The 24,998-nt window shown below is 42.1% G+C and overlaps 1 protein-coding gene across 2 annotated transcripts in view; it reads right to left on the bottom strand.

The window, feature by feature from the left end:
• MYRIP (myosin VIIA and Rab interacting protein) overlaps window positions 1-22,268 on the bottom strand; it is a 210,250-nt gene extending 187,982 nt beyond the window's left edge. For both annotated transcript variants that reach the window (XM_015418139.1, XM_015418140.1), the window contains exon 1: window positions 22,159-22,268. In XM_015418139.1, coding sequence (XP_015273625.1) covers window positions 22,159-22,268 — 110 coding nt within the window. The remainder of the gene's footprint in view (window positions 1-22,158) is intronic.
• Between the last annotated feature and the right edge of the window lie 2,730 nt (window positions 22,269-24,998).

Genomic DNA, 24,998 nt, shown 5'->3' with positions numbered 1-24,998 from the left:
TTGGGACAATCTGTATTGCAAGACTATTAGAAAATATCTTGTCACATTTCTGTTGCAGAGAAGCAATGAATACTAAGGGGTTGTTCCAAACAAATCCCTTCAAAATTTCCAGTTTTAACAGGTAGTGCTAATCTGGCTGGTGAAAGATCCCATAGGAGACAGAGAGAAGGAGCAGCAGCTACAAACAAAAACTCTCTGATGAAGTCACTGAGTTTGAACCAGCTTCCTACTGTTCCCCATTTCTATTATCACAATATCTTTCTAGAATCATATCTTGATCCCAAGCATGGGTAGAAGTACATTCTTGCTGCAGCTCAACAGCTGCACTGTGGGTATCCTATGATTTCTTTGAAAGGTTACATGGGTTTTTCAGTCTTAGTAAAGGTGAAGCAGCCTCACAGCCAAGACTCAAATAAAGGGGTAAATACACATGAAACTGCAGAGCAGTGTTGCAAAGGTTCTGTCTTGCGGACATATATCAGGGGTTTTGCTCACTTTTAACAACATTCCGATCAGGACTTTAGCTGGATTTCTGTAACAGAAATTGCTCACTCCCTAACAGGAAAAATAAGAGCAAAACAGACAAGATGCTAGAAAATCCGTGGTTTAGACAGGCATACATGACAGCAAGTAAGAGGAGAAGCAGCAATTTTCTGCTATTTTAACTTCCCAAATTAAAGTAAAATGCCTTTTGCACCAGTGGGCTTGCTCACTTAAAACTAAAAATAAGCTTCTCTATAGAACTTGAGAGAGCTGCATAGGGAAAATGTTCTGTAATGTTAGTGTGAAATGAGTAAGATTGTACCATAAACTAGGCTCATTTTTTAATGCTCTTTTTTATCCTACAGATTTACTATTACAAAAGATTGAATTGTTTGGTGATCATATTACACTGATGATTTCATCTGTATATTCAGAGTCAGAGTACTGAACAGGACTGATTCATCAATCAGGAAAGATGAGATGGTGACCTCAGGTGCCAGATTTGAGAGGGGTGGCAGCCCCCCTTCCTACCTACCACCACCATCTCTGCCCATTAGCCAGAGAAGTCAATATTCCTTATCTCTTCCCCTGAGCCCCTCTGAAAGCCACACATATCCTATGGGGTTTCCCAAACCACCATGAAATTCATTTCTCGCAAGAGCTTGTCCATTATTTTTGTTGCAAATACAATAATGGTCAAATTGTCTCGAAAAGCAGAAATCTTGCCAGAGTCAATATAGAGCACACACAGGTTTTAGAGACAGTCATAATGGGAGGGAAAGGACATGAACAATTAGTTCTCTCTAACTCCCTGGGAGGGGATAACAGCAGGAACAACAGCAAGGTAGAGGTGGCAAGTTGCAACCTCAAATGGCAGTATGCCTTAAGGCACCACTAATATTGTGTGTTCAAAATCAAGTTTGCTTTCTTAACTGTGAGTCACAAAATCAGGCATATTTTGTTTAAGGCAACTTCTCAGAGATGGCAGAGCTATGCTAAAGCTCAGATTAACACTTTCTAAAATACATGAGCAAAGTCTTTTCATTGAGAGGCCAATTCACATCCATAATAACAAAAATATCTTCACATTGGGACTGTAGCACCACAATTTCCTTTTAGATAGTTATTAAACAGAAACCCCGTCTGAAAATAATGCCCAATGAGGGGACTTTTTCACGCAAGTGAGAAAAGTTGTCTCTGGCTGAGGTCACAAACATTCAATAATCCACTTTCAATGTACTTTCAATGTACTTTCCAACTGGAATTTTACTGTGTGAATTGGCAAACTCAAATTTGAAAGTGCATTGAAAGTGGATTGAAAGTGAATTATTCAGTGTGTGTGACCGCAGCCACTGTGTTTCACATGGATGTAACCAAACCCATTCCAAACAACCACTTTGCCCCACTTATGAAAACTGAGATGGTATAGTCTCTGTATGAGGCTTCTCCTAACTCAGGATCACAAACTATTCACTTAACTGCATAGAAATGTCACCAAGGAATCCATTTCAACCTCCATTAAGTTGTATTGCTTATCTTTGCATCTTGTTTGAAATTTAAGAAATCTGACCTTTCAAGGCTGACTGTGAGAAAGTGGACAAAGACAAGAGTCAGCAGACCTAACTTCTTCATAAAGAAACTTTAGCCATCTCCATGATATTCAAAGTTGACTTTCTACCCAAAGAACAGAAAGTCATGATTTGTAAAATTGGGTGTTTCTTTGCTCCTGTCCTCAGGAAGAGCAGAATGTGCATCTTTTACTGAGTGCCATTAGCATTTTTAAACAGCTGGTATTAGAATCCAGTTCTGCAGCCTTGCCAAATCACTTGGACTAGACAGATAAAATATTTATGCTAACAGGCCAGATCGTCCAGACCAATGGAGCTGCGCTTGGCTCAAATCTGAAAGCAGGGAATGCGAACCAGCACAGTTTTAAAAAAGGTTCAAGCAACAGAATGCTGATTTAAGTAAATACAGTTGCATGAAGGAAATCTGCACTCTGTTGCCACTGAAAGCATTTGAATGGAAGAGGAGTCAATGGAGGTGAGGTAAAATGACAAATAAACCTACATACATGACCTCATCTTTCTGGTTTTCTTCCTGAATTGATTCTGTACATTAAGAATATTCTATTATCATCATGGGCTTTCATATTTTTCAATGATTAATACAGCTACTCCCTTTCTTTTCAATAGCTATTCAAAATGGTATTCAGCGTGTATTATATTGCTTTCTTTTTTAATTCCCTGTTTCACCTGTTCAGGTCAACCACACCTAGAATTGCCTTCTTTGACCTGCAACTGCCTCTCTACCTGTCCCGCATTCTTAATCTGCTAACAATCCGGAGCAGGTTGACTTTGCTCAAGCAGTGATGGAAAAGGAATTTTGAGATATACCCCTCCCCCACCCCAAAACCGCTCCTCAAGACAGATGAGAAAATGAAAGGCTGGACAGCATCATTCTATTAAGTCCAGATACCCTCTACAGCATTTTCAACATTCCCTTTGAGAATCAGCAATACAGCATTCGGGAAAGATATAACTGCTTCATTGCGGCTTACTGCTTAGCCAGCGTGCTGAAGTATTCATTTGGATCTGTCATGCAGCAGATCTCTGTTTAGCATAGAGTGTTGTAAATGGGGAAAACAAATATTGTTCCATTATGCACTGACCACTCAAACTCTTTGTTAAGCAGCTAGTTGTCGAGTGACTGCCCCGGGTCCCGGACTTACCTCTTTTATGTTACTGCTGCCCTTAATTTGCCAGATGCTGAGAGCCCATTCCTAGACATTTCTTTTATTTATTCCACATGTATTCCAGTGTTCCCTCTAAGCTGAGCTAGTGTGAGCTAGCTCACAGTTTTTTAGCCTCCGGCTCACACATTTTTGTCCTAGCTCAGGAAGGATGGGGCTCCAAAGCAAACTAACTTATGCAGGAGCCGAATTGCTTGGTCACAGCTTTAATGCCGGAAGCTCACAAAGGAGAATTTTTGCTCACAAGACTCCAAAAGCTTGAGTAAACGTTTTGTCTATCCAAATGTTAAGGAAGGTAGGCTACGAAATAGTGCAAATGACAGGTGAGGATTCATGGCCAGGTGGTATTTTAACCCTGGTTTTTCACAGCAAAACTAAACATTCTGAGCCATCAAACAACACTGGCACTCTGGAGACAGCACCTCCACCCTCCCTGACCCCTGCTACAAACAGGTGCAAAGTGACTGCTTGGTGTCCCCTAATCCCTGCTTACCTCTTTTATGTTAATGCCATGCTAAGTTAATGCCCTTCTGTTAATGCATGATCTCTCTGAGTGATGGTCTGTCTTGTTCAGATGTCTACTGCCAGGTCTTATTTCTATACACTATGCTCCCGCTGAGACTTGGTCACTGAACAAAGTGTTTTGTTTCTCAAGACCCGCTCCCTGCCTGCACATGAGGGGCAGGTGGCAGGTAGAGCTAAGCTTTTGCAGTGGTGGCACCTTACCCCTGGAATGCCCTTCCCTACTGAGGTTCATCTGGTAGCTACCTTATTTTCATGTAAGTGCCAGGACAAAACCTTTCTTTCTTTCTTTAACAGAGAGGTTCCACGGAGGGGGGTGTTTTATGGTCTGCTGTTTATGTTTTAGGACTACCATTTTGAATTGTAGTAGACAGGCTTATATTGTTTTTATGCCTTCGGTTGTTTTTATGCTGTGGTTCTATGATTTTATTTACTGTTTTGCTTGTGAGCTGCCTAGAGCAGGTCTCTGGAGAGGCAACACACAGGAAACTTCAACTGGTCCAGAATGCAGCGGTGAGGGTCCTAACTGGTACCCCTATAAGAGCACATATTCAGTCAGTGCACCACCAGCTGCACTGGCTCCAGATTGAATTCCGGATCAAGTTCAAGGTGTTGGTTTCAACCTTTAATGCCCTTCACGGTCTGGGATCAATATATCTTCAGGACTGCCTCTCCTGGCATACTCCCCAAAGAGCATTACACTCCTTAGGTAACGACATGCTGACGATCCTGGGGCCAAGGACCATTCACCTGGCCTCAATTAGAGCTAAAGCCATTTCGGCAATAGCTCCACCTCTGTGGGATGTACTCCTGAATGCGATCCAGGCCCTGCAGGACCTAGCTTAGTTCTGCAGGGCCTGCAAAACAGAAGTGTATCACCAGGCTTATGAGTAAGACCAGGGAGTTTCTAGCTATATACTGCCCTCTGCTGCTTCCCCTCCCCTCTCTCACTGGAACAGCGGTATAGTTAAACGCCATCTGGCTAATTGTTTGACTTGTATGTACAGATTTTAATTGATTTTAAAGTGCCTATTTATGTTGTAATCTGCTTTGAGTCCCACAATCATGGGGGAGAGCAAAACAGATATCAGAAAAATAAATAAATTTCTGGATATAAATAAATGAATGGTGAACCAAATATGACCAAGACATTTCACAGAGAGTCAGAGAGAGAGAGTGAGTGAGAGAGAGAGAGAGAGAGAGAGAGAGAGAGAGAGAGAGAGAGAGAGAGAGAGAGAGAGAAAGTGCCTGTAAGAGAGATTTCTTGCTTTATTCTGTGGCATTATGAGAGCATTACAATGCTGAAATAGTCAGAGAAATAAAGCTAACTGAAAATAAATCCATTTCACGCATTTGAAATGTGCTGCTCTACAACCAGGTTGCTTCAGTTCACATAGCAGGCAGCACCATAACAGTGCATTTGTTTATGGGAGGGCAATGTAATAATACTCAGTTCAAGAGTCAGTGACTGAAATAATATCTGTTTGATTGTTTGGCACCAAAAGCATGTTAGTTCTAACTGCTATTTCAAAGAATTTTATTTTGTTACCCTGCAATTAAATAGTGTGTGCCTTCAAAGCCAATTGCTTTCGAACACTGCCGTATTCTATGCAACGGATCAGATTATGTTATTCAGAGATATGCTCTACATACTAAAGCTGTGAATCCTTAAGGCCTTTTTTGTGAGCACGCCGAAGAAGGAAAATGGGACTATACACAGAGATTTCTTATAACTGTATAATAAATAATTAAATAATGCATTTCCTCAGGGCCTGGAAGGTAGAGATGATCCACCATGCTTTTGGTTGGGGACAGCAGCAGAGTTCATCTGGCTGGCACCCCCCTTTCCCCCTGCCTTGATCTTTTCCCCACCATCTCCTCCTTCTCGAACCCATGAGGCGACACAGTCCAGAAGTGGCTGAAGACAATTTTATGCACCATCAGGGGATGGTTATAAATGTACTGAGTATTTTAAAGTTAATTTGTATTATAATTTTAACACATAACATATACACTGTTAAAATTATAATGTCACGATGTATTTTAACCTATCCCTGTGAACTCAGGGATTGGGTGATCTATAAATCTAAAGTATAACTAAACAAACAAAATAAGCATAGCAAGTCTAACACTACAGAGGTCTTGCTGTTTCCAGTTTTCCTATTAATGACTGATGTAAAGGTGCAAAAGGAATGAGCAAATCCAATTCACAAGCAATATAAATCTAGAAGAACTGCAAGCACTATAAAGAATTTGATTTTTTTATATTGTAAATTGCAATACTCTACTTTTTTTGCTTTCTGTTCAAAGTAGACCTTACCTGGAGTACTGTCTTCAACTTCAGTCATGACACTAAGAATGACCTGGACAAATCTAATAGAATTTGGAACAAAGATTATAAAGGGCTTTTTTTTGCCTTATATAGAAAGAATGGCTAGAAAACACCAATGTTTAAGCGAGGGGTTCCCAACCCCAACCTTTTTGATCCTGCACATACCTTTAAAATTCTGACATGGTTTGGTGGGCACAGCCACAAAATGGCTGCCACAGAAGGTGGAGCCAGCCACAAAATGGCTGCCACAGAAGGTGGAGCCAGCCACAAAATGGCTGCAGCAGCTTACTTTCAGTCACACAGTGAAGATCCTTGTGCTGTGGTAGCCACTGCTGCCAAAGCAATATTTCTAAAAATCTGCTCAGCCAATCAAATCTCCAGCGGCCAATCAGAAGCTTTGCTGGGCAAAAGCCCCACCTGGCCCTCGTAACCTGGTTCCTAGCCATCAATCAAAAAACAACTTCCCCTTTTTGTGTGAACAGATCGCATTTAATGACAGAGGCTTACATAGATGTGTATGTTTTCCTACAGACATTTACAATAACTAGTCTACTGATTTGCAATTTTGACTTTTCAAAGGAAAAAAGTATCCTTCCTCAAGCAATCTAGGACACATGGGTGTCATTGAATCCAGACTAAATTTTCCAGTGGCAGAATGGAATTCTCCTGCCTCTCCCTCCCAGTATAGCCCACTGATCTCCATAAAATAGGGCTGCCAAGTCTTACCTGGATGCCAGTGGGGGGTATCCCAGTCCTTCTCCAGGATCTCTTCGGTGTGCCTGCTTCATGTATGCGTCACCCAGAAGCAATGTCATTGCGCATGGCACATTGCAGGGGATGCTCTATCATTTAAGGAAAAACTCAATGCCGGCCAGAATGGGGCCGGCAGATCGGGGGCCACAAAAGCGGGCAAACCTCCACCCCCTTCGGGGGAATGGGAACCCTACTATAAAATGCTGCTCATAGGGGACCCCAAGGAATGACATGAGGGGTATCTACAGCAGAGAGGAGGAATTGACACAAACTGCAAACTAAGTCTGGATCCAAACATGTTTCATAATTGCAGTGGCTATGCTTTTACAATGCCAGAGAACAGGTACAAATTTACTCTGTGTTCAAGGGCCAAAGATGGATTACATACTGTTATTCTAATCTGAATATTCTGGCGAATCCCTTAAAGAGCACCAAACTGCTTTTTGACGTTCAAAAAAAGTCATTTTATCAAATAATTAGCCAGTGTAGAGGATAAAATATAAAACAGTTGTATAGACACATAAATAGGCAAGGCCATCAAACCACACACTAAGTGGCAGACAAGTTAGCGGCATAAGATATCTAAGGTGGTTTAAAAGTCATTAACATTCTTGCATTGCAGGGCCAAGGGCTTTTGTGTCTCTCTTCCTCCCAATTCTAATCATAGCATGTGAGTGGCGTCAGAAAAGCATCACTTTCAAGGACAACCCTTAAGCAAATTCAAAAGTGGCAATCATGAAACCATCTTATTCTAGTTACTTGTAAGACTTCTGCAGAAAAAAGTTCTAGGACTACGGCCTTCACATCAAGCATACTTATTAATTTATTAATATATTTTTAGAAATATACAATGCTTTTGGCCATTCATATATCTCATCCTGCTGTACGCTCTTTTTTAAAAAATCACATAAGTACTGTTAATGAACCAGGGCTCCAGTCACACGGGCCGGAAAATGCGGGGGGTAAGCATGGCTGTTTGCCCCAGAGCAAAATAACGCACGGCTGCGCGATCAGACGTCCCGTTGAGGTCCCATGGTTAGGGGGGAGGTACCGATCACACGGGTTTAACCCCTTCCAGGGCTGCAGAGGAATGCAAACTGTGTCCTCCATCCGGTCCCCTCCAGGAGGAGCTTCAGCCGGGCCGCCATCCCACCACGCCCCCTGCACCTCCCCCTCTTCCGCCCGGTGCAGAGAGTTCCTTTCGAGCAGGCCGAGCCAGGAGTGGGGGGGGTACGGAAAAGAGGAGGGGCTCTGTGCGGGCGCATGCATGTCCGGGGAGGGGGGGAGGGCGAACAGGGAAGGCTCCGGATAAGCAACAGCCGGGAGAAGCGGTGCAGCAGCCGGAACCCCCCCCCAGGTCTCCTTAGAAGTAAGCCATGCACCGCGGGAGGGAAGGAGGGAGCGTCATCGTGCCAAGCCGTGGCCGACCTAGGGTGGCCGCCAATGCGCCCTCTAAGCTGCAGAGTCTTGCGAGCAAAAATCCGGTGAGCTCCTGGCATTATAGTGGTGGGTATTTTAAACCAGAAATATGCGCATGCCCCATTGGGTGCTTGTGCGCATCCCTGGAGACTTCAGAAAAAAAAAACCTTTTCGCAATGGGGCATGGGCGGGTGCCGGATGCCACTGGAACCGCGATTAGATGCTCGCCCTTGCCCCACGGTTTCCGGAAACTAGTACCTTCAGCAGGAAGCCTCAGGTTCGCCACGGTAGCTCTACGCTTCCCAGATGTTGCGGTGTGATCGCGCCTGGAAAATCCGCCTGTCTTTCGTCTTTGTAGCGTGAGTAATGCTCCGTGCGACCGCAGCCCATATTCAGCAAAGCAGCATGTTGGAGCCTTCCTGAAGCTCTTCTGGTAATTTGCAGTTCTCCAATATGTACTTTTAACACATTTTGACACTGTCAAACATATACTTGGACTGCTGGGAGAGTGTGACCATGAAGAAGATGAAATAGTTGAACTAAAGATTGGGTGCCAATACAGGACTGGTTTAGGATTTTGGACTCTAAAATCCAGTATCCGGCTGATGGTTTTGTTTATTCATGTTAATAACCTCTTAAAAACAAACATCTGAAGAAAGAGGTCTAGTAATTCTGCAGTCCCAGTACACAATTCTGCATAGAGATTACAATGTTAATAAAAGCTTTGCAACAATTTAGAATGGCATTAATGAGAATTTCCATAATTTTCCATTTATGGAGATTTTTTTTAAAAAAAATAAGAACAGCTCTTTATTGCTATAGAAACTAAGGATGTGATAGTTATCTGACACCAGAAATATAATTTAATATGCGACTAGATACTGCCAAGCCTTTCAGGCATGATAAGAATTCCATGAAGTCCTGTGTTTCTTGACAAATATTCCTAATGCATGTTCAGTTTTTCAGATATACTCAAAATGTCCAGATGGTATCTGGGATTTTCCAGGATGCTACTGATAAATGGGCCCAGAAATATTCAGGAGCCCCCCCACCAAGGATCCAAATTCCAAATCAGCATATGGAACCCAAATAACTGGGAATACCAATATTTTTTTGGCTCCCTGATATCTCAATCTGAAAACATACCTACTTTTTTGTGGTGCACATCCCTAGTTTGTGAGGCCCCTGCTGGGGGCAGGGATTGCCCACCCCCAGCGGGAGGTTCCTGCCATCACTCAACTGGCCAGTGGGAGGAAACGGTGTCAAAATGGGAAAGACTTCAGCAGCTTCCTTATGCTGATGTCACTTCCAGTGTGCACAGGAAGTTGTGTGAGCACATCGCCAGTAACATCAGTGTGTCACCAGGGAGCACCCCAACCACTCAGTAACTAAGCCCCCCTTCCCCCCCCCCGGTTGGCAGGGGACCCAGCAGCCCTAATTCCTAAACCCATTTCACCTTACCTGACCAAATGCCTGTGTCATCTTCTACAACCAGGAAAAAATAGAAGCCAAGTATTTGCTTTCCTTTTGTGCTGTCTCAGCTTAATCACCAATGATTTCTTTATCCCAATGATTTTGAATAATGCTGCTCTTCCACACATTTTTTAACAAGTAGGGGGCAGTGGTCACATTGAGAGAGACTAAACATATTCTATTCTTGCCAGTTGTGAAGCTGTTTTCGCAGAACTGCAAATTTTTCATTAGAAGTCATATTGTAGTTCCCCTAGTTATAAGTTAGGATCTTGATTGGGTGTAAAATAGCACAGCACACAGTGTCTCAGGCTATTTCTTCAAATTTAGATTTATTTTGATCACACTTTCTACATAGTGTGGTAAAACAGGACACCAGTTCCATGCAACAAAACAGCAGAGGGCTTGAGTCGCTGCAACTGAGCATGCTCCACTCTCAATGAGTATGCTCAGTAGCACATACTTGAAAAACAAGAGGATGTTTTGCTTAACTTCAGTTATGTAAGATATCTGAATGAACCCCTAGAGGAGGAAAGGAAGCCAGACTATGGGCTGTGTAGGGAAAATGAAAATGTAGTGCAAAAGTAAAAGGCAGTTCAAAATCCAATGTTGATTTTTTAATACCTAGCCATGTTCTGACTGAAGTCCTAAGATTATATTGGTCAGGAAATGGGTCCCATTCAAATAAACGGGGGCTCCTTCTGAAGTAAATGTGGTGAAGGTCAGGATACGTGAATGTATTACAGAATAAGGTACTTGAAATCGTAGTTTTTCCTGTGATGGAATTTTAGCCATTAAAAAGCCTTCAGAGTTTCAGTCAAAGAAACTATGCACAGCCTGATCTGTATTAACCACCAACAATAGTGAGTAATACTCATGCTGAAAGGCTTCCAAGTTCAAACTCTAAATATAAGATATCTGTAATTAAATATTGATCTTACACTACAGCTATTCATTATCTCAAAGTATGCTACATTTACACTACACAATGATTCTTAATTTGTCTAATAGATTGGTGATGACCCATAAACCAATCCCAGGTTCACTCAAAAGAATGCTATACTTTCCAATACCCAGTGTAGTTATCAGAACGTGTATTCTTAATTCAACTTTCCTCACCCCACAAAAATTGAACCTAGTATTTTAACTGAAGCAATGTGATAGGTGTGGTGGATGTGCAATGCATCAAATACAAAGTATATAACTAATTCATCCAATGAACTCTGTAGCTCAGATTTACAACCTCACTGTTCAAATATTTTTAATCTCATAAACCTTCAGCCAGAGGTGTTTTTTCCTCCATTTTTAAAAGTAGGCTTCTCCCTGATGTGCTAATTTTTAATGTGTGAGATTTAATTTTGCATGGAGGAGTCTGAAGTGGTATAGTTAGGGTTGCCAGGCATAAGCATAAGTGGGGGGGGCATGGGGAAGGGGAGGAGCATCACTCAACATGGCAACATCACTTCTGAGTGAAGAACTGGAAATGACCATGTTGAATGATGTTCCAGGAATCCTCTTAATCTTTATCGTAAACATAGTAAATATAGTAAATACTGAAGCCCCATCTCTCCCCCCAGGACTTAGCTACGGTGACCCAAGCAATGGTCACTTCCAGGCTTGATTACTGCAACTCGCTCTACACAGGCTTACCCCGAAGCTGATCCAGAAATTACAGCTGGTACAAAATGTGGCGGCGTGCCTGCTGACATCGACACCTGTGCGGGCTCACATTCGACACGTGCTTTGTCAGCTGCATTGATTGCCGGTTGAGTACCGGATATGCTTCAAGATGTTGGTAATCACTTTCAAAGCCTTACAGCCTGGGGCCAACATACCTAAGGGACCGCCTCCTCCCATATACGCCTCGAAGAGCGTTACGCTCTGAGAGTCAACATCTCCTGGCGATCCCTGGCCCAAAGGACATCCGCCTAGCCTCGACCAGGGCCAGGGCTTTTTCTGCCCTGGCCCCCACCTGGTGGAACATACTCCCTACTGAGATCAGGGCCCTGGCAGGATCTTATTCAATTCTGCAGGGCCTGCAAGACGGAGCTGTTCTGCCAGGCTCTTGCTTGAGGCAGCGGGCATCCACACAGGGTCCCCCCAAGGTTGCTGTCTCCCACCCACTGATAACCAGCCATACCTACCTACATCAATGGGCCGGACTCTCCCTACAGCAAGCTATGATTATTGATTTTATATGCTTATAATGTGTTTTAAAATTTTTATTGTATTTATGAATATGTTGTAACCCACCCTGAGCCCATTTACAGGATGGGTGGGATATAAATGTGAAAAATAAACAAACAAACATAGAAACTGGGGAAATCCCTACAGCATAACTTCACATGGTGATGCTGCTTTCTGGTTCTGCGATGCAATCTTCCTCCCCATTTTTGCTGCCAGGATGAGAAGTAACAGGGATAGGAGACTGGTTGCTATAGTGGGCAACTGACCCAACTAGGTACAAGTCAGGCACAAGTTTACTACCTGAATGAGAACTAGGCACAAAAGACTCACTCTTCCAAAATGCAAAATACATTTCATCCTTGAATAAGGTGCAAGTTCTGCAATCCTGATTCCACCAACTAGGCTGTAAATTCTATTGCTCAGTGTGACTTACTGAACATGCTTAGAATAACAGATTCTCTGAAACATACTTTAAGTTTCTTCTGCAAAAGCAGGGATGGGCCCATATCCTGTTATTTGGGAACAATGGGGAGAAATAACCAATGAATAAGGAACTGGGGTTGGAACACAGTTATATAAAGAGAGGGTTGTTTTTGTGTGAACACCCTTATTCATTACATAATTGTTGGGTCTTTGGTTAGGTACTAAATTATGCTGAAAATTGCAATGATATTCAAGTATAAGCCACTAGACACCACTTCCTGCCCTCCAACACCAAGATGTTAATCAGCCCATAACGCTCACTGTTTTAGATTACCAAGTGAAACAATGAGAACAACTCATTTTTCTGCGAACCATTAAGCCCACCTGTCTCTCAGAGCCTTATATACGTTATCAAATGACTCACTTTTGCATCCATACAGCCAGAGCAACATTCCCACCAGGTGCACTTCAAGGAAACACTTGCAGTATTATATGGAGAAATGTGGGTATATTCATATAATCAATGAAGTATCTAAATTCCAAACTCAAATACTACCTTAATTAACAACAACTAGTACAATTTTCAACAAGCACATTCCGGAACTGTTGACAATACACCAAACTCTCCACCAGGCATCTTACACAGGCAGCTAAAACAGTCATTTTCACTTCTGATCTGTCACAGAATGTTTCCGAGTTAGCATCTATTGCTGCGACTGCCAGAACAGCCCTAAAGGGATTTTTGTTTTAACAACAAGCTTTGCTCTTTTGACACAGTTGTAAACCACTAACCAAATGTGGCGACAAATGGGCCATACCTATGACACTTTTTCAATGCCAGTCTACAGTGCACAGACAGATTGCTTTGTAATGATCTTGCACCATTTGGGGGGGAAATGTGGCAATGCAAACGCTTATCAGTGGTTTAAAATTAAAGAGCTATTGTTTTAGTGCTCTGTAAACGGACTTTGCCTCTTAAAACAGAAAAAAATCTAACTACTACTGTTTAATTTTCAATAACCTGCAGTGACATGTTAGGTGTTGCACAGAAATCCACTACCAGTGAATGTTTGTTCCTGAAGTACAAAAGACTTCTACAAAGCAAACCACTTAACATTACAGTCTGCTCTTCTATTTTCCTGGGCCACTTCATTGCTTTTGTTCATTTATTTTTATTTACAAAAAAAATTATCCTGCCTTTCTCCCCTCATCAGAGCTGCACACATAATAAAAGCATGTCTTAAAAGCCATTAAAATCAAACAGCACATCATCAACAATTAAAACCAAGCTAAAATAAACATACAAAAACAGTAAAACTACAATTAAAACATAAGGCAGGAAAGAGGGACAGTAGTGTGGCTAGTAAAGGGTTTTATATCAGTATCTCAGATCAGTTTTAAATTATTTATTTACTGTTGGTAAATTTAATTATGTATATTTATTGTATTTTAAATGTTTCAGGAGGAGAAGGAGGAGGAGGAGGAGATTGGATTTATACCCCACCCTTCACTACCAAAGGGAGTCTCAGAGTGGCTTACAAACTCCTTTCCCTTCCCCTCCCCACAACAGACTCCCTGTGAGGTAGGTGGGGCTGAGAGAGCTCTGACAGAAACTACTCTTTTTCAAGAACAGCTGTGCCAGAACTACAGCTTCCCCACGGTCATCCAGCAGGTGCAAGTGGAGGAGTGGGGAATCAAACCCGGTTCTCCCAGATTAGAGTCCACGCACTTAACCACTACACCAAAAAGGCTGTAAATCACCCAGAACCTGCTTGAAGGGTGGGCGATTCATAAATTTAATGAAATAAAATAAATGGACTCCAGATTAAATAAAATGAGTCTTCACCCATAAGTGGAAAACAGAAACAGGAGAGAGGGGAGTCCCTCTGGGGAGAGAATTCCAGAATCTGGTGCCACATTCTCCTGGCTTGCCACCTGCCTGATCTCAGAAGGCAGAGCCACTTAAAGCAGCCATGGAAGATGACTATAGCAGCTGTTAGTAAGACAGTAGAGGAAGCCATTCAGATGTGCTGGTCCCAAGCCATACAGGGTTTTAAAGGTCAACACCAGCACTTTGAATTGTCTCTTGAAACAGACTGGGAGCCAGTATGGATGGGTTAGGACTAGAGTAATATATAGTCCCCACTCCAGTCAACCTTCTGGTTGCAGCATTCTACAACGATGGAAGTTTCTGAACACTTGATTTTCTTCCTACCCCAGGCCAGGCCCATGTAGACTTCACTGCAATAATATAAACAAGATGTAACCAGAGCATGAGCCACATTGGCCAGATATTTTCTCCCAGATATCTTCACTCCTGACCACAGCTGCCACTTGCACATCCAGCAGTAGGCTTGCATCCAAGAGCACTCCCAAACTACAGACCTGTTCCTTCAAAGGGAGTGTAACCCCATCCAGAACAGATGTCACCAGGGCTTTTTTTTGTAGAAAAAGCCAAGCAGGAACTCATTAGCATAATAGGCCACAACCAATGGCAGAAACTCATTAGCATATTAGGCCACACCCCATGTTGCCACACCCACCTTTTGCTTCTTATTCTGTTTACCTTGTTTGTTGTCAAAACCCTGGGCTTTTTTTGTAGCAGGAACGTCTTTGCATGTTAGACCACACACCCCTAATGTAGCCAATCCTAATGAGTTTCTGCTGTTAGGTGTGGCCTATTATGCTAATGAAGTCCTGCTGGGTGTGGCCAGCTCAGGAGCCAGCCGGAACTCCGTTCCTGTGCGTTCCTGCCCAAAAATAGCCCTGGATGTCACCTTATCTCCCAGGTCAGACCTTCTGCTCACCAGGAGCACTTCCATTTTGTTGAGATTACAAGAACTGGCATATTCAAGGAACATAAAATTTATGCTACTTAACAGTCAGTGGTGTGGTAGACAAAACAATGGAAATTGTTTCTATTGGCGTGGTGAAGGATAGGCTTGGTCCAGCCTCATTCCACTAGGCGGGAATGTGCCTGGCCTTGCTGACCTAATGAAGTCCTGTCAAGCAGGCTGGGCAGGCGCACTGTCCGTTCCTCCTTCTTTAGGGAGGGGGGTCCAGGGCTAAAGGGGGTAGGGCCAGGGCAAATTGGGGGTGTGCCCTCTTTCCAGGGTTTTCTTTTCCTCACAGCCTTCCCATGACCCTGTATGGTAGGTTCTGGTATAAGGTTCCAAAGTATGCTATGGGACTGAGTGGAGATATGAATGAGGTTCTCTTTCTCTAAACTGAACATAAGAGCTAGTAAGCCACACTGATTTCATGAGCTGTGTATGCTCGATCCCTCCCTTTACCCACCCCCTTATTTAAAAAAATCTAAAAGCATCAAGACCTCTTACCATACCATGCCACTAATGGAAAATTTAACAAGCTTCTTCATCAAAGCAAGTCATTGCATGATTTTAACCAATTCTGTCTGATCTCACTACTCCCACATTACTTATAGATAATTTATGAAAGACTATAAAGGGATTTAGCATTTTAACTGCAATGAGAAATATCCTGCTTTATCCAAAAATAATAAAATGCTGCAACCTTTTGTAGGCAAACAATAAGGCGGTATTTTTTCAGTCTTTGGAAAAATTCATACATACAGCCAAAGAGGAAACAGTGTGGTTTCCAAAACATTTCAGTAAAGGAATTCCCTTTCAGATCATCTTCCTGATACCACCCTCCCCAACCCAGATAGGAGGCAACCAAGGAAGTATACAGAGGCAGAGGCCCCTGCCACACGCAGGGGAAAAAGCGGCACAAACCGTGGCTGTTCAAAGCCGCGTCAAAGTTGACACGGCGCGGCGGGATCCCACGGATCCCCTGGCCGCGCCGCGTTTTCTCCCCGGCACGATCAGACGCCGGGGAGAAAACACAGAGCTGACGGCCGGCCAGCCGAACTGCGCATGTCAGAGCATGTGCAGTTTGGCTAGGAGCCCAGGAAGCGCCGGCGCAAGGACGCGCCGGCGATCAGACTCCCGGGTTGAGGCGCACCAAGGCGATGAACCACCTCGGTAGGTGGTTCCAACTTGATGCGCCTTATCCCATGGATGGGCCGGTTTGGGGACGGAAGCACCACGCTTCCCAGATGTTGTGGTGTGATCGCGGCAGTTTGATCCGCCCCCAAACCGTCCTGCTTCTGGGCCAAATTCCCTCGTGTGAACGGGGCCAGAGAATGGCAAACTACCTCTGAATGTCTTCTGCCCTAAAAACCCTACAGGATCGCCATAAATTGGCTGTGACTTGATGGCACTTTCCACCACCATAATATTTATCTTTGGATTACTATATTTCTGACCTAACTGCATGTACCTACTGTGACAGGTGGGCAAAGGTCCTGCCCCTTTCTGTCAGTCACCAGTCCCCTGTATGCTTATTTGGTGCATGTGTGAAGAATGGATCCACGGATGATTGAAGGAGCCAGATTGGAGGGAGCGTGAGAAAGAAAAATCTGTTACACTGCCAGCTTTTGTCAGATAGGGTCTGAGCCTTCTGAGACTAGAGGGATCCTGTGAATCTTGTTAAAAAGGGTTTGTGCCTTCAGAGGAGTAGGCAGGAAGTAATCCCTTCTCAGGAGACTGCATATTTCAAGTCCTGGCTTCTGGGATAAAGCAGGCTAATTTCAGTGAACGCTTAAAAGAGCAAACCGTGCTGTCTCAAGAGTCTGGTTTTCAGGGGTAGAAGGCTAAGTTACTGGAATTTCTAAAAGGAGCCAACACTTGCACTGTGAGATTCCTAAGGTTGGGGAAAGGCCAAAGATTCACCTCAGGAATCAGATCTTGGCTAATCTGTTCTCTGCACTTCTATCTTGTTAAGAAAAGATACAACTTAAGAGAGTCCAGCAGATGCTGCATATATAACACAAAGCCACTCTTTACCTTATTCCATCCAAGAAAGTTATCCCCCATTTACCTCAGTCATCATCTCCCCCCCCCCTTTTACCTCAGTCATCATCTGGAATTACTGCATTCAGAAGCCACTTAGGGCCTATCTGTCAGGTGGAGGCTGGGGTAGAGACCACACTGGTCAAAACACAACACATTACCTTTTTTAAAATGGAATTTGAAAACCCATTCACATACAAGCACACACAAGGTTTTTCCCTCAGTGCTAAATCCCACAGGTGCCCTGTGCACGAAACCAGTAATGCATTTGTAGAACTGCACTTTTACACAGACTGCATGGCAACATTTTAGTGGCAGAATGTCATCATACAGGCTGCTTTCACACATTTTTGGCTAAGGCACTCTCAGTGCACTATAGTAATCATTTTTAATTGAATTTTCCTGTATGAGACAGGAAAATCCAGTTACAAACAGCTGCTATAGTGCATTATTCAATGTGTGTGAAAGCAGCTGCAACCTCAACCTTGAAAGACTTTGGCACTCTCTAGGGATTCAGTATCTACTGTGATATTCCAGCTAGACATGACAGAGAGTGAAACAGCTCAGTGGAAAATAGCAGCACAAGTGAGTTGCTCTGTGCTGCTATGTTTTTCCAGGGTAAGATTACAAATATTGCTTTTAAAGCATTAGTTTTACAAGAACAAAAATATTTTTAGCGTTAGCATGAAACCAATTAATTTTAATGACCAAAAACGTTAACTGACACTATGAAACAATGAAATTAACTGATAACTCTTTAACATTTTTTAATAATGTTAGACAAAGTTTCTATAAATGAGAACATTTCACAGAATTTCCTCCCCTCTTTGTTTATTATCCTTGAACACCAGGGCCGGTCTACAATTTCCACTTAAAACTGAAATTTAGACAGAAAAGGAAAATAACAGTAACTATTACAATACAGAGTCATCTTTTAAAGGAAGTTGTGTCAAGAAGGGATAAGACTGCCAACTGGAGGTGGGGGGATAATCCCACTCCATTAACAGAGATGTAATGACAGGAAATGGGCAGCTGAAGCCTTTTATGGCAACATTAAACAATGTCACCTGGTAACTGCCTGCAGACCAAACTGAAATCAAAGGGACACCTTGAGGGACCAGTTTAAGAGTTACGATTTACTAGAGAGCAGGCCAGTTCTTTGCAGTTTTGAGATGCTTGTAGTTATAACAGGTGACCAGTAACAAAAGCTTTGCTATGCACTTAGGGCTATTCCCAACAGCTATAGGACTACAGCGCAAGCAGCCTTTGTTCCTGTCCTTGATAACAAACTGATGCTGTAATGAAATTAAAATGAAGCTGCCACCAAACTGAAGTATTCCTGACTTCAGTCAAATGCTATGCATTCAATCAATGGGTTAATTTACTAACATACCAACCAATTTACTAACATACATAACATACTAACATACCAATGGGTTAATTTGCTAACATACCAATCTTACCTGTAACATTCAAGAAAATGATAGCCTTCAGTACTCAAAGCAAGATGGAATCTACATTATTGTTTTGTGTGGCCAGTATAGAAAGAGACATGTAAACAAACAAATGGCATTGCATTTTTTCTGCAAGAGACAGATCTCTGAAAACAGTTTAAGAAGTCTAGACCTAACATCAAAGAGAGTATCTTTTCTCATCTTCAAAGCTACAGAACCACCAGAGACAGAATAGAGATCAATAAATAAAACCACTAAACCTCACTAGTTCCTAGGATCACATATTCACTCCCAAGAATGTAAAAATACTAGCTACCATACAAACTCTGGTATTCTTACTTTCTTTAGTGTCTTCCTGGTAAAAAGAAAATACAAACCTGGGTTGGTGATTTCTGCTGATTCACTGCATTCTTAGTTTCCAGATATTGTGCTGGATCCATTCTTAAAATTGATTTTTATATCTTTAATGGAGGACCATTACTGGATGGAAACCTAGTTGTATCACTGTATGCAGTGTAACTATCTGCAGCTTCAAATGTTACACAGCAAGAAATTTGGATTTATTATTGATCAGGGGCAGCAATTAATTCTAGAGTGCATGGTAGTCATGGTTAAAAACACCTATTTGTTAGGCCCACGTGTTATTTATTTATTTATTATTTATTTTATTCAATTTATACCCCGCCCTCCCCGCAATGCAGGCTCAGGGTGGCTTACACAAGGGCATACGCCAATATAAAAACATATTTAAAACCATTTAAAATCCATACAATACAAAACCTTATTAGCAAGTTTTGAACTAAAGTGCTCTAGGTGTTCACATGATATTTCACAGATGGCGTATTTCAACTGTTCAGCATCATCCGCTCCGGGGAAACGCTGATGTTCCCTCATCCAGGGCCAGGTTAAGATGGAGCAATAGTGATGGTAGTGGCGGCTCCTACTCATACGCCTGGTGGAAGAGCTCCGTCTTACAGGCCCTGCGGACCTGCACAAGGTCCTGCAGGGCCCGGATTATGTACATTATATGTACATTATATGTACATTAAACTAAAAAACAGGTTAGTGCAACTCTCAAACATACTGTGTCTGAAGTAGCCCTAAATGACACATACAGCCTTAGCCTAGCCACTGAGTTCAGCTGGTCTTACTTGCAAGAAAGCATGCAAACTATTGTAACCTTAATTTTTTTTCCTGTAATTGTTTTCTCTTTTTCCTACCCCATCCTCTGCAACATTTCTGTGTGCTCCCTAGCTGTTCTTCCATGTCAGCACAGTTTCACTATAGCAAATAATTGTTTAAATGTCAGTGCAGTACAGTGCTTAGACTCTAAAATAAGAAGCTGTTAGGGCTCGGTCGTTCCTCCTGCCATGGACACCTGTTGCCCTTCCCTAACTCCTAAGACCACCAAAGTAGAGGTTTTCCAGGATATAGTCAGGCCTAGTACCAGAAGCACAGTCTGCGTCTGGCTACAACTGCTACTGTCAAGCAGCAGGCTGGCCCCTAAGAGGATGGATCGTGGCAGTACAGATCACATTAGGAGATGGAAACACACTGGCATGTGATGCCCAGTTTGCACCATAGCTGATTTTTTTGTTTTTGTTTTTGAGGAAAGAAATATAAAAAAGTATGGTGCACACAAAGATGAGTTAGTCAATGTGACCATTCTCAACAGCTATAACTGGAGATGACATAAGGCCGGATCCAGAGTTTCTACTCTGCTAACAGCAAATCCTTCTTCTGGTAGAATACACCTCTTCTACTAGAACAAGGCTTCTTCTTTAGCAGAACATAACATCTAGTTACATGAACTTTGTAGTGGGTGAGACATCCATTGTCTCTGTTTCTGCCCTGCTTAATACAATTATTGACAATTATAATTCATCAGTTATTTATTCTACAGTAAATCTGTTGGTCTTTATAAACAAACAAGGAATTTGAGGGCACTTCAAGGTGGAGAGCAATTTTAACACCAATCAAAATGAATTCTGCCAAACAGCTATAATCCCTTGCAATGAATTATATATTTAATGTTAACAAGTTTTTAAAATAGTAGAAAACAGTATGCCACAAAATACTAAGTTATTTTTCATAAACCCATTTCGTGCTGTTCAGAAGCTTATCAGGGGGAAGGGTGATGGCAAAACTATTGTGCTTGGAGTGACAAAATATCTTGAACCAACCATGGACTCAATCAGGATGATTCAGTTAAGCAATATTAAAATACTAGGAAAAAGGCCTGTTGTGGAAGTAAATACAACTATCTCTAGAAACAGGCTCTGGGCGGGTGCCCCGGCCTTGGACACTCAGTGTCAATTTGCTGTGGCGACCTCAGAAGGGTATAATGACACTGAGTCCACCATTTTCTCCAGAGGAACTGATCTCTGCTACCTAAAGAACAGTTGTAATTTTGAGTGATCTCCAGCCCTCACCTGGAGATTGTCAACGATGGTTCCCCAGAAAGGAATAGTTGGTTTGGAGGGTGGAGTCTATGGCTTTGTACCTGTCCGAGGTCCCACGCCTCCTGAAACCTCACCCTCTCCAGGCTCCATCCCTCACATCTCCAGGAATTTCCCACCTGGAGTTGGCAACCCTATCTGCTTCCCAGCCAAGCATCAACCTACCTTTATTTCCCCTTCACTCTTCAGCTTTCCACCCTCCACACACCTGCAGCCTCTCCCGTGCTCTGAAGCCCTGACTGCTACGTCACATTGGCTGTCATATGGGGGCCACCTCAGCAGCATATAAGGATACAGAGCCCACCATTTTCTCCAGGGGATCTGATCTCTGCCATCTGGAAAGGAGTTGTAATTCTGAGGGATCTCCAGCCCTCACCTGAAGATTGGACACATTTTACCTCAGAACAGAAAACTGTTTAGAATGTTAGAGGCAAAAGCCAATCAAGTCACATATGCAAACGACCCCTGTGTTCCGAGGCAAAGGCCAATGAGGCTGCATATGCAAATAACCTCTGTGTTCTGACTGGCTATGGGGGGGAGAGGAACAGCAAAATATTTAGAATGTTGGAGGCAGGAGGCAGGCAAAGCAGCCAGTGGATAGGGAGACCCTCTGAATGACAGATCAGAGAGCGAACTGATTTTGGAGTGTGTGGACTGTTCTAGAGAAGTGCCACCATCATTCGGCTTTTATTTATATGGGGGATTACACAGAGCGGGACTGTACATATGCTGTATGAGAACAAAGTGACTGTAACTCCTCAATAAATGTAAGATGGAAAGATATGTATTGGAACTAGGATAAAACAAGCAGGGATCCTATATATATTCAAAAAAGGGGCATACTTAAAAAAATGAAATGTATTCAGTTCCATTCTGTGATTTTCTTTTGAAGTGACAATCATTCCTTCATATTCTGAGTCTAAACACACTGTGTTCATACTGTAACAATGGCATACAATATAAAATACTACATTAAAAGCTTCCTTATCTAAATTCCTCTACATTCTATTCTCACACACAACAGACTTACCTCAGTCTATCTTCTTCTTTTTTGCGGAGGTTGAAATCTCGCTGGACCACCTGAAGGACATGCTCAGCTTCATCATCAGTCAAACCAGATAGGTCCAGCTTCCTCCCCATGGTTTGTTCTGTCCTTGGAGCAATCAATTAAAAATAGTACCTAAAACCACCAAAAGGAACAAAGTACAGAATATGAAACTAATAATAATAATAATCTCCCCATGGGATACTAGCTTGCTATGTTGGTGGGGTTTGTGTACTCCACTGAAGCAGAGGACTGAGCCAGGGTCTCCCACTTTAGACAGGCCTCTGTTAAGTAGTCAAACTAATTGCATCAATATGGTGGGGAAAAAAATCAAATTTGAAGTCTATACCAGCTCAGTCATAGCCCAGGTTAACAAGATAGCATCAGAGGTTGGTGTTTCTGGAATTCTGATGAAAAATGGGCTACAAGACACAGGCTCTTCTATTGTGTAACCAGGGCAGATTCTTCTATAAAGCAACCAGAGCAGGGAACTAATCAGTTACTGGAAAACCAGCAACATCGAGAACAAAACAGAATCACCATGCAATGTTATTCTGAATCAAGGCCTGAACAGTGTGCAGATTTGAAATGAATGTTTGAAATATGAAAAGAAAAGTGTCCCAATCTACCATCACTGAACAGCGACTAGCAGATCAGCACTGTTTTATCATGCAAAACAACTTTTTCACAGCAATAGAGCTACATGAATAAGGAACAACAGCCACTCAAAGGAAGAACAATAAATAAATGAAGCCAACCAAGAAACAGGCCATAGAAATGAAATTGCTCTTGAAAGTCCACTAATTAAGAGCAAGATATTGACAATACATCAACAGCTCAACTTTGTACAGGAACAACTGAAGGCAAAAATGTCTTACAGCATATTAATAGCAAAGAAGACAGACAAAGATTACCTGTGCTCAGAACATCATCAAAGAAAGAACTTGCAAGACTCATTGAAAATATTAATGCAGCAGTTGAAACAATTCCTACAACAAACGTAACTGAAACCAACTGTTGATGTATAGTGCAGCGGTTATAGTAACAAGAGAATTGGGAATCGACCTTAAGACAAAGGCAGTTAAGGATTTTAAGGCAAAACCAAACTGGCAAATGAGATTGGAGAAAACAATAAATGCTGTTCAGACTTAAGCCCCTTAAAGGAATTAAAAGAAAGGAAGCTCAATAAGGAAAGAAGGAAAGCAAACATCAGGAAGAAATATCAGTTAGATATAAAAACAATAGCCCAAGTTGCAGAATAAATAAAAAAAGAATTGTTGCAATATATCCAAGAAGAACATCAAAAGGTACAACAGTAGCATCCAGAAATACAGACAAAACTTCCAGTTCCAGACTAACCAAAGACAGTTCTACAAATCACTAGAAGGAGAGGAAAAAGCAGAAGGAAAACTAGACAAAGAAAAGACAACCTTCTTGAAAGAACTCTGGGAAGACTTTAAAGAATACAATAAAAGAGCCATCTGGATCACAGATGTGAAAAACAAACTGAAAGGAATGCAAATTCTTACAATAACTTTGGAAAGCCTGCAAAACCATTGAAGAAAGTTAAATATTGGACAGCACCTGGAACGGATGAAGTTCACAGCTGTTGGTTTAAAAAAACTGACAAGTCTTCACGACTGGTGCAAAGCTTAATGATATGTCCCATTCCAAAGCAGTAGAAGACTGAATAACAACTGGCAGGGCATTTCCCATTCTGAAGAACAAAGAGAGAGGCGCAGTGCCAAGCAACTTCTACCCCATTACCTGCTTCCCAACAACTTTTAAACTACTGACAGGGATTGTAGCCAATTCCATTCAAGAATATCTACAGCTCAATTCAATTTTACCACAGGCGCTAAAAGGAATTTTCCAAAAACCTTGAGGCACTAAAGATCAGAAGAAGCTTGAGTCCAGTGGCACCTTTAAGTTACTGATTGATAATACTGTCTTACAAAATTGTAAAAGGTGGGAAACCAACCTGAATGTTACTTGGATTACAAGAAGGCATTTGATTCACTCCCTCATACATGGATCCTGAAAACACTAGAAATGGTAGGCATCAGGGAAAACTGTAACAACATTTATCAAAAATGCAATGAGTAAATGAAGCACCAGGTTGATAGTGAATGGAGAAGAAACTGGAATAGTTAATACCAAAAGAGAAATTATCCAAGGACACTCACCATCACCACTGCTCTTTGTCATTGCCCTAATACCCTCACAATCATTCTCAACAGCACATGAAAATGTACGGAAAGTCATCCTCAGAGATTGAATCTTTACTAAATACAGTTTGAATATACAGCAATGGATATTGAAATGTGCAGCATTCACACTTCAACAGAGGAAAGATAATTGAAGAAGAAGAAATCAAGATGCCAAAGAACAACATTAAAATACCGGGCTTGGGGGAAAACAACAAATACCTTGGAATTCTGGAAGCTGGCAACATCAAACATACCCTTGTAAAAAATACAACCAAGGAGTACTACCAAAGAGTTTAAAAGATTTTGCAAACAAAATTAAATGAAGGCAACATGGTAAAGGTGATCAACATGTGGGCAGTCCCAGTTCTAAGATACACAACTGACATTATCAATTGAAAACAAGCAGAATTAGAAGCAATAGATTGCAAAACTCACAAGATAATAATGATGCATCACACATTACACCCTATAAGTGATGCTGATTGCCTTTATTTACCAAGAAACTTAGGTGGAAGAGGTCTCCTGAAAGTTAAGCAAGCAGTTGAAGAAGAAAAATGAGCACTGAATTACTGCACCAAGAAAAGTAAAGAGAAGCTTCTAGTTGAAATATACAAG

This window comes from Gekko japonicus, unplaced genomic scaffold (assembly GCF_001447785.1).
Source record: "Gekko japonicus isolate JY-2015 unplaced genomic scaffold, Gekko_japonicus_V1.1 scaffold1724, whole genome shotgun sequence".
NCBI classification, from domain to species: Eukaryota; Metazoa; Chordata; class Lepidosauria; order Squamata; family Gekkonidae; genus Gekko; species Gekko japonicus.
This window is presented reverse-complemented; position numbering and strand designations above follow the sequence as displayed.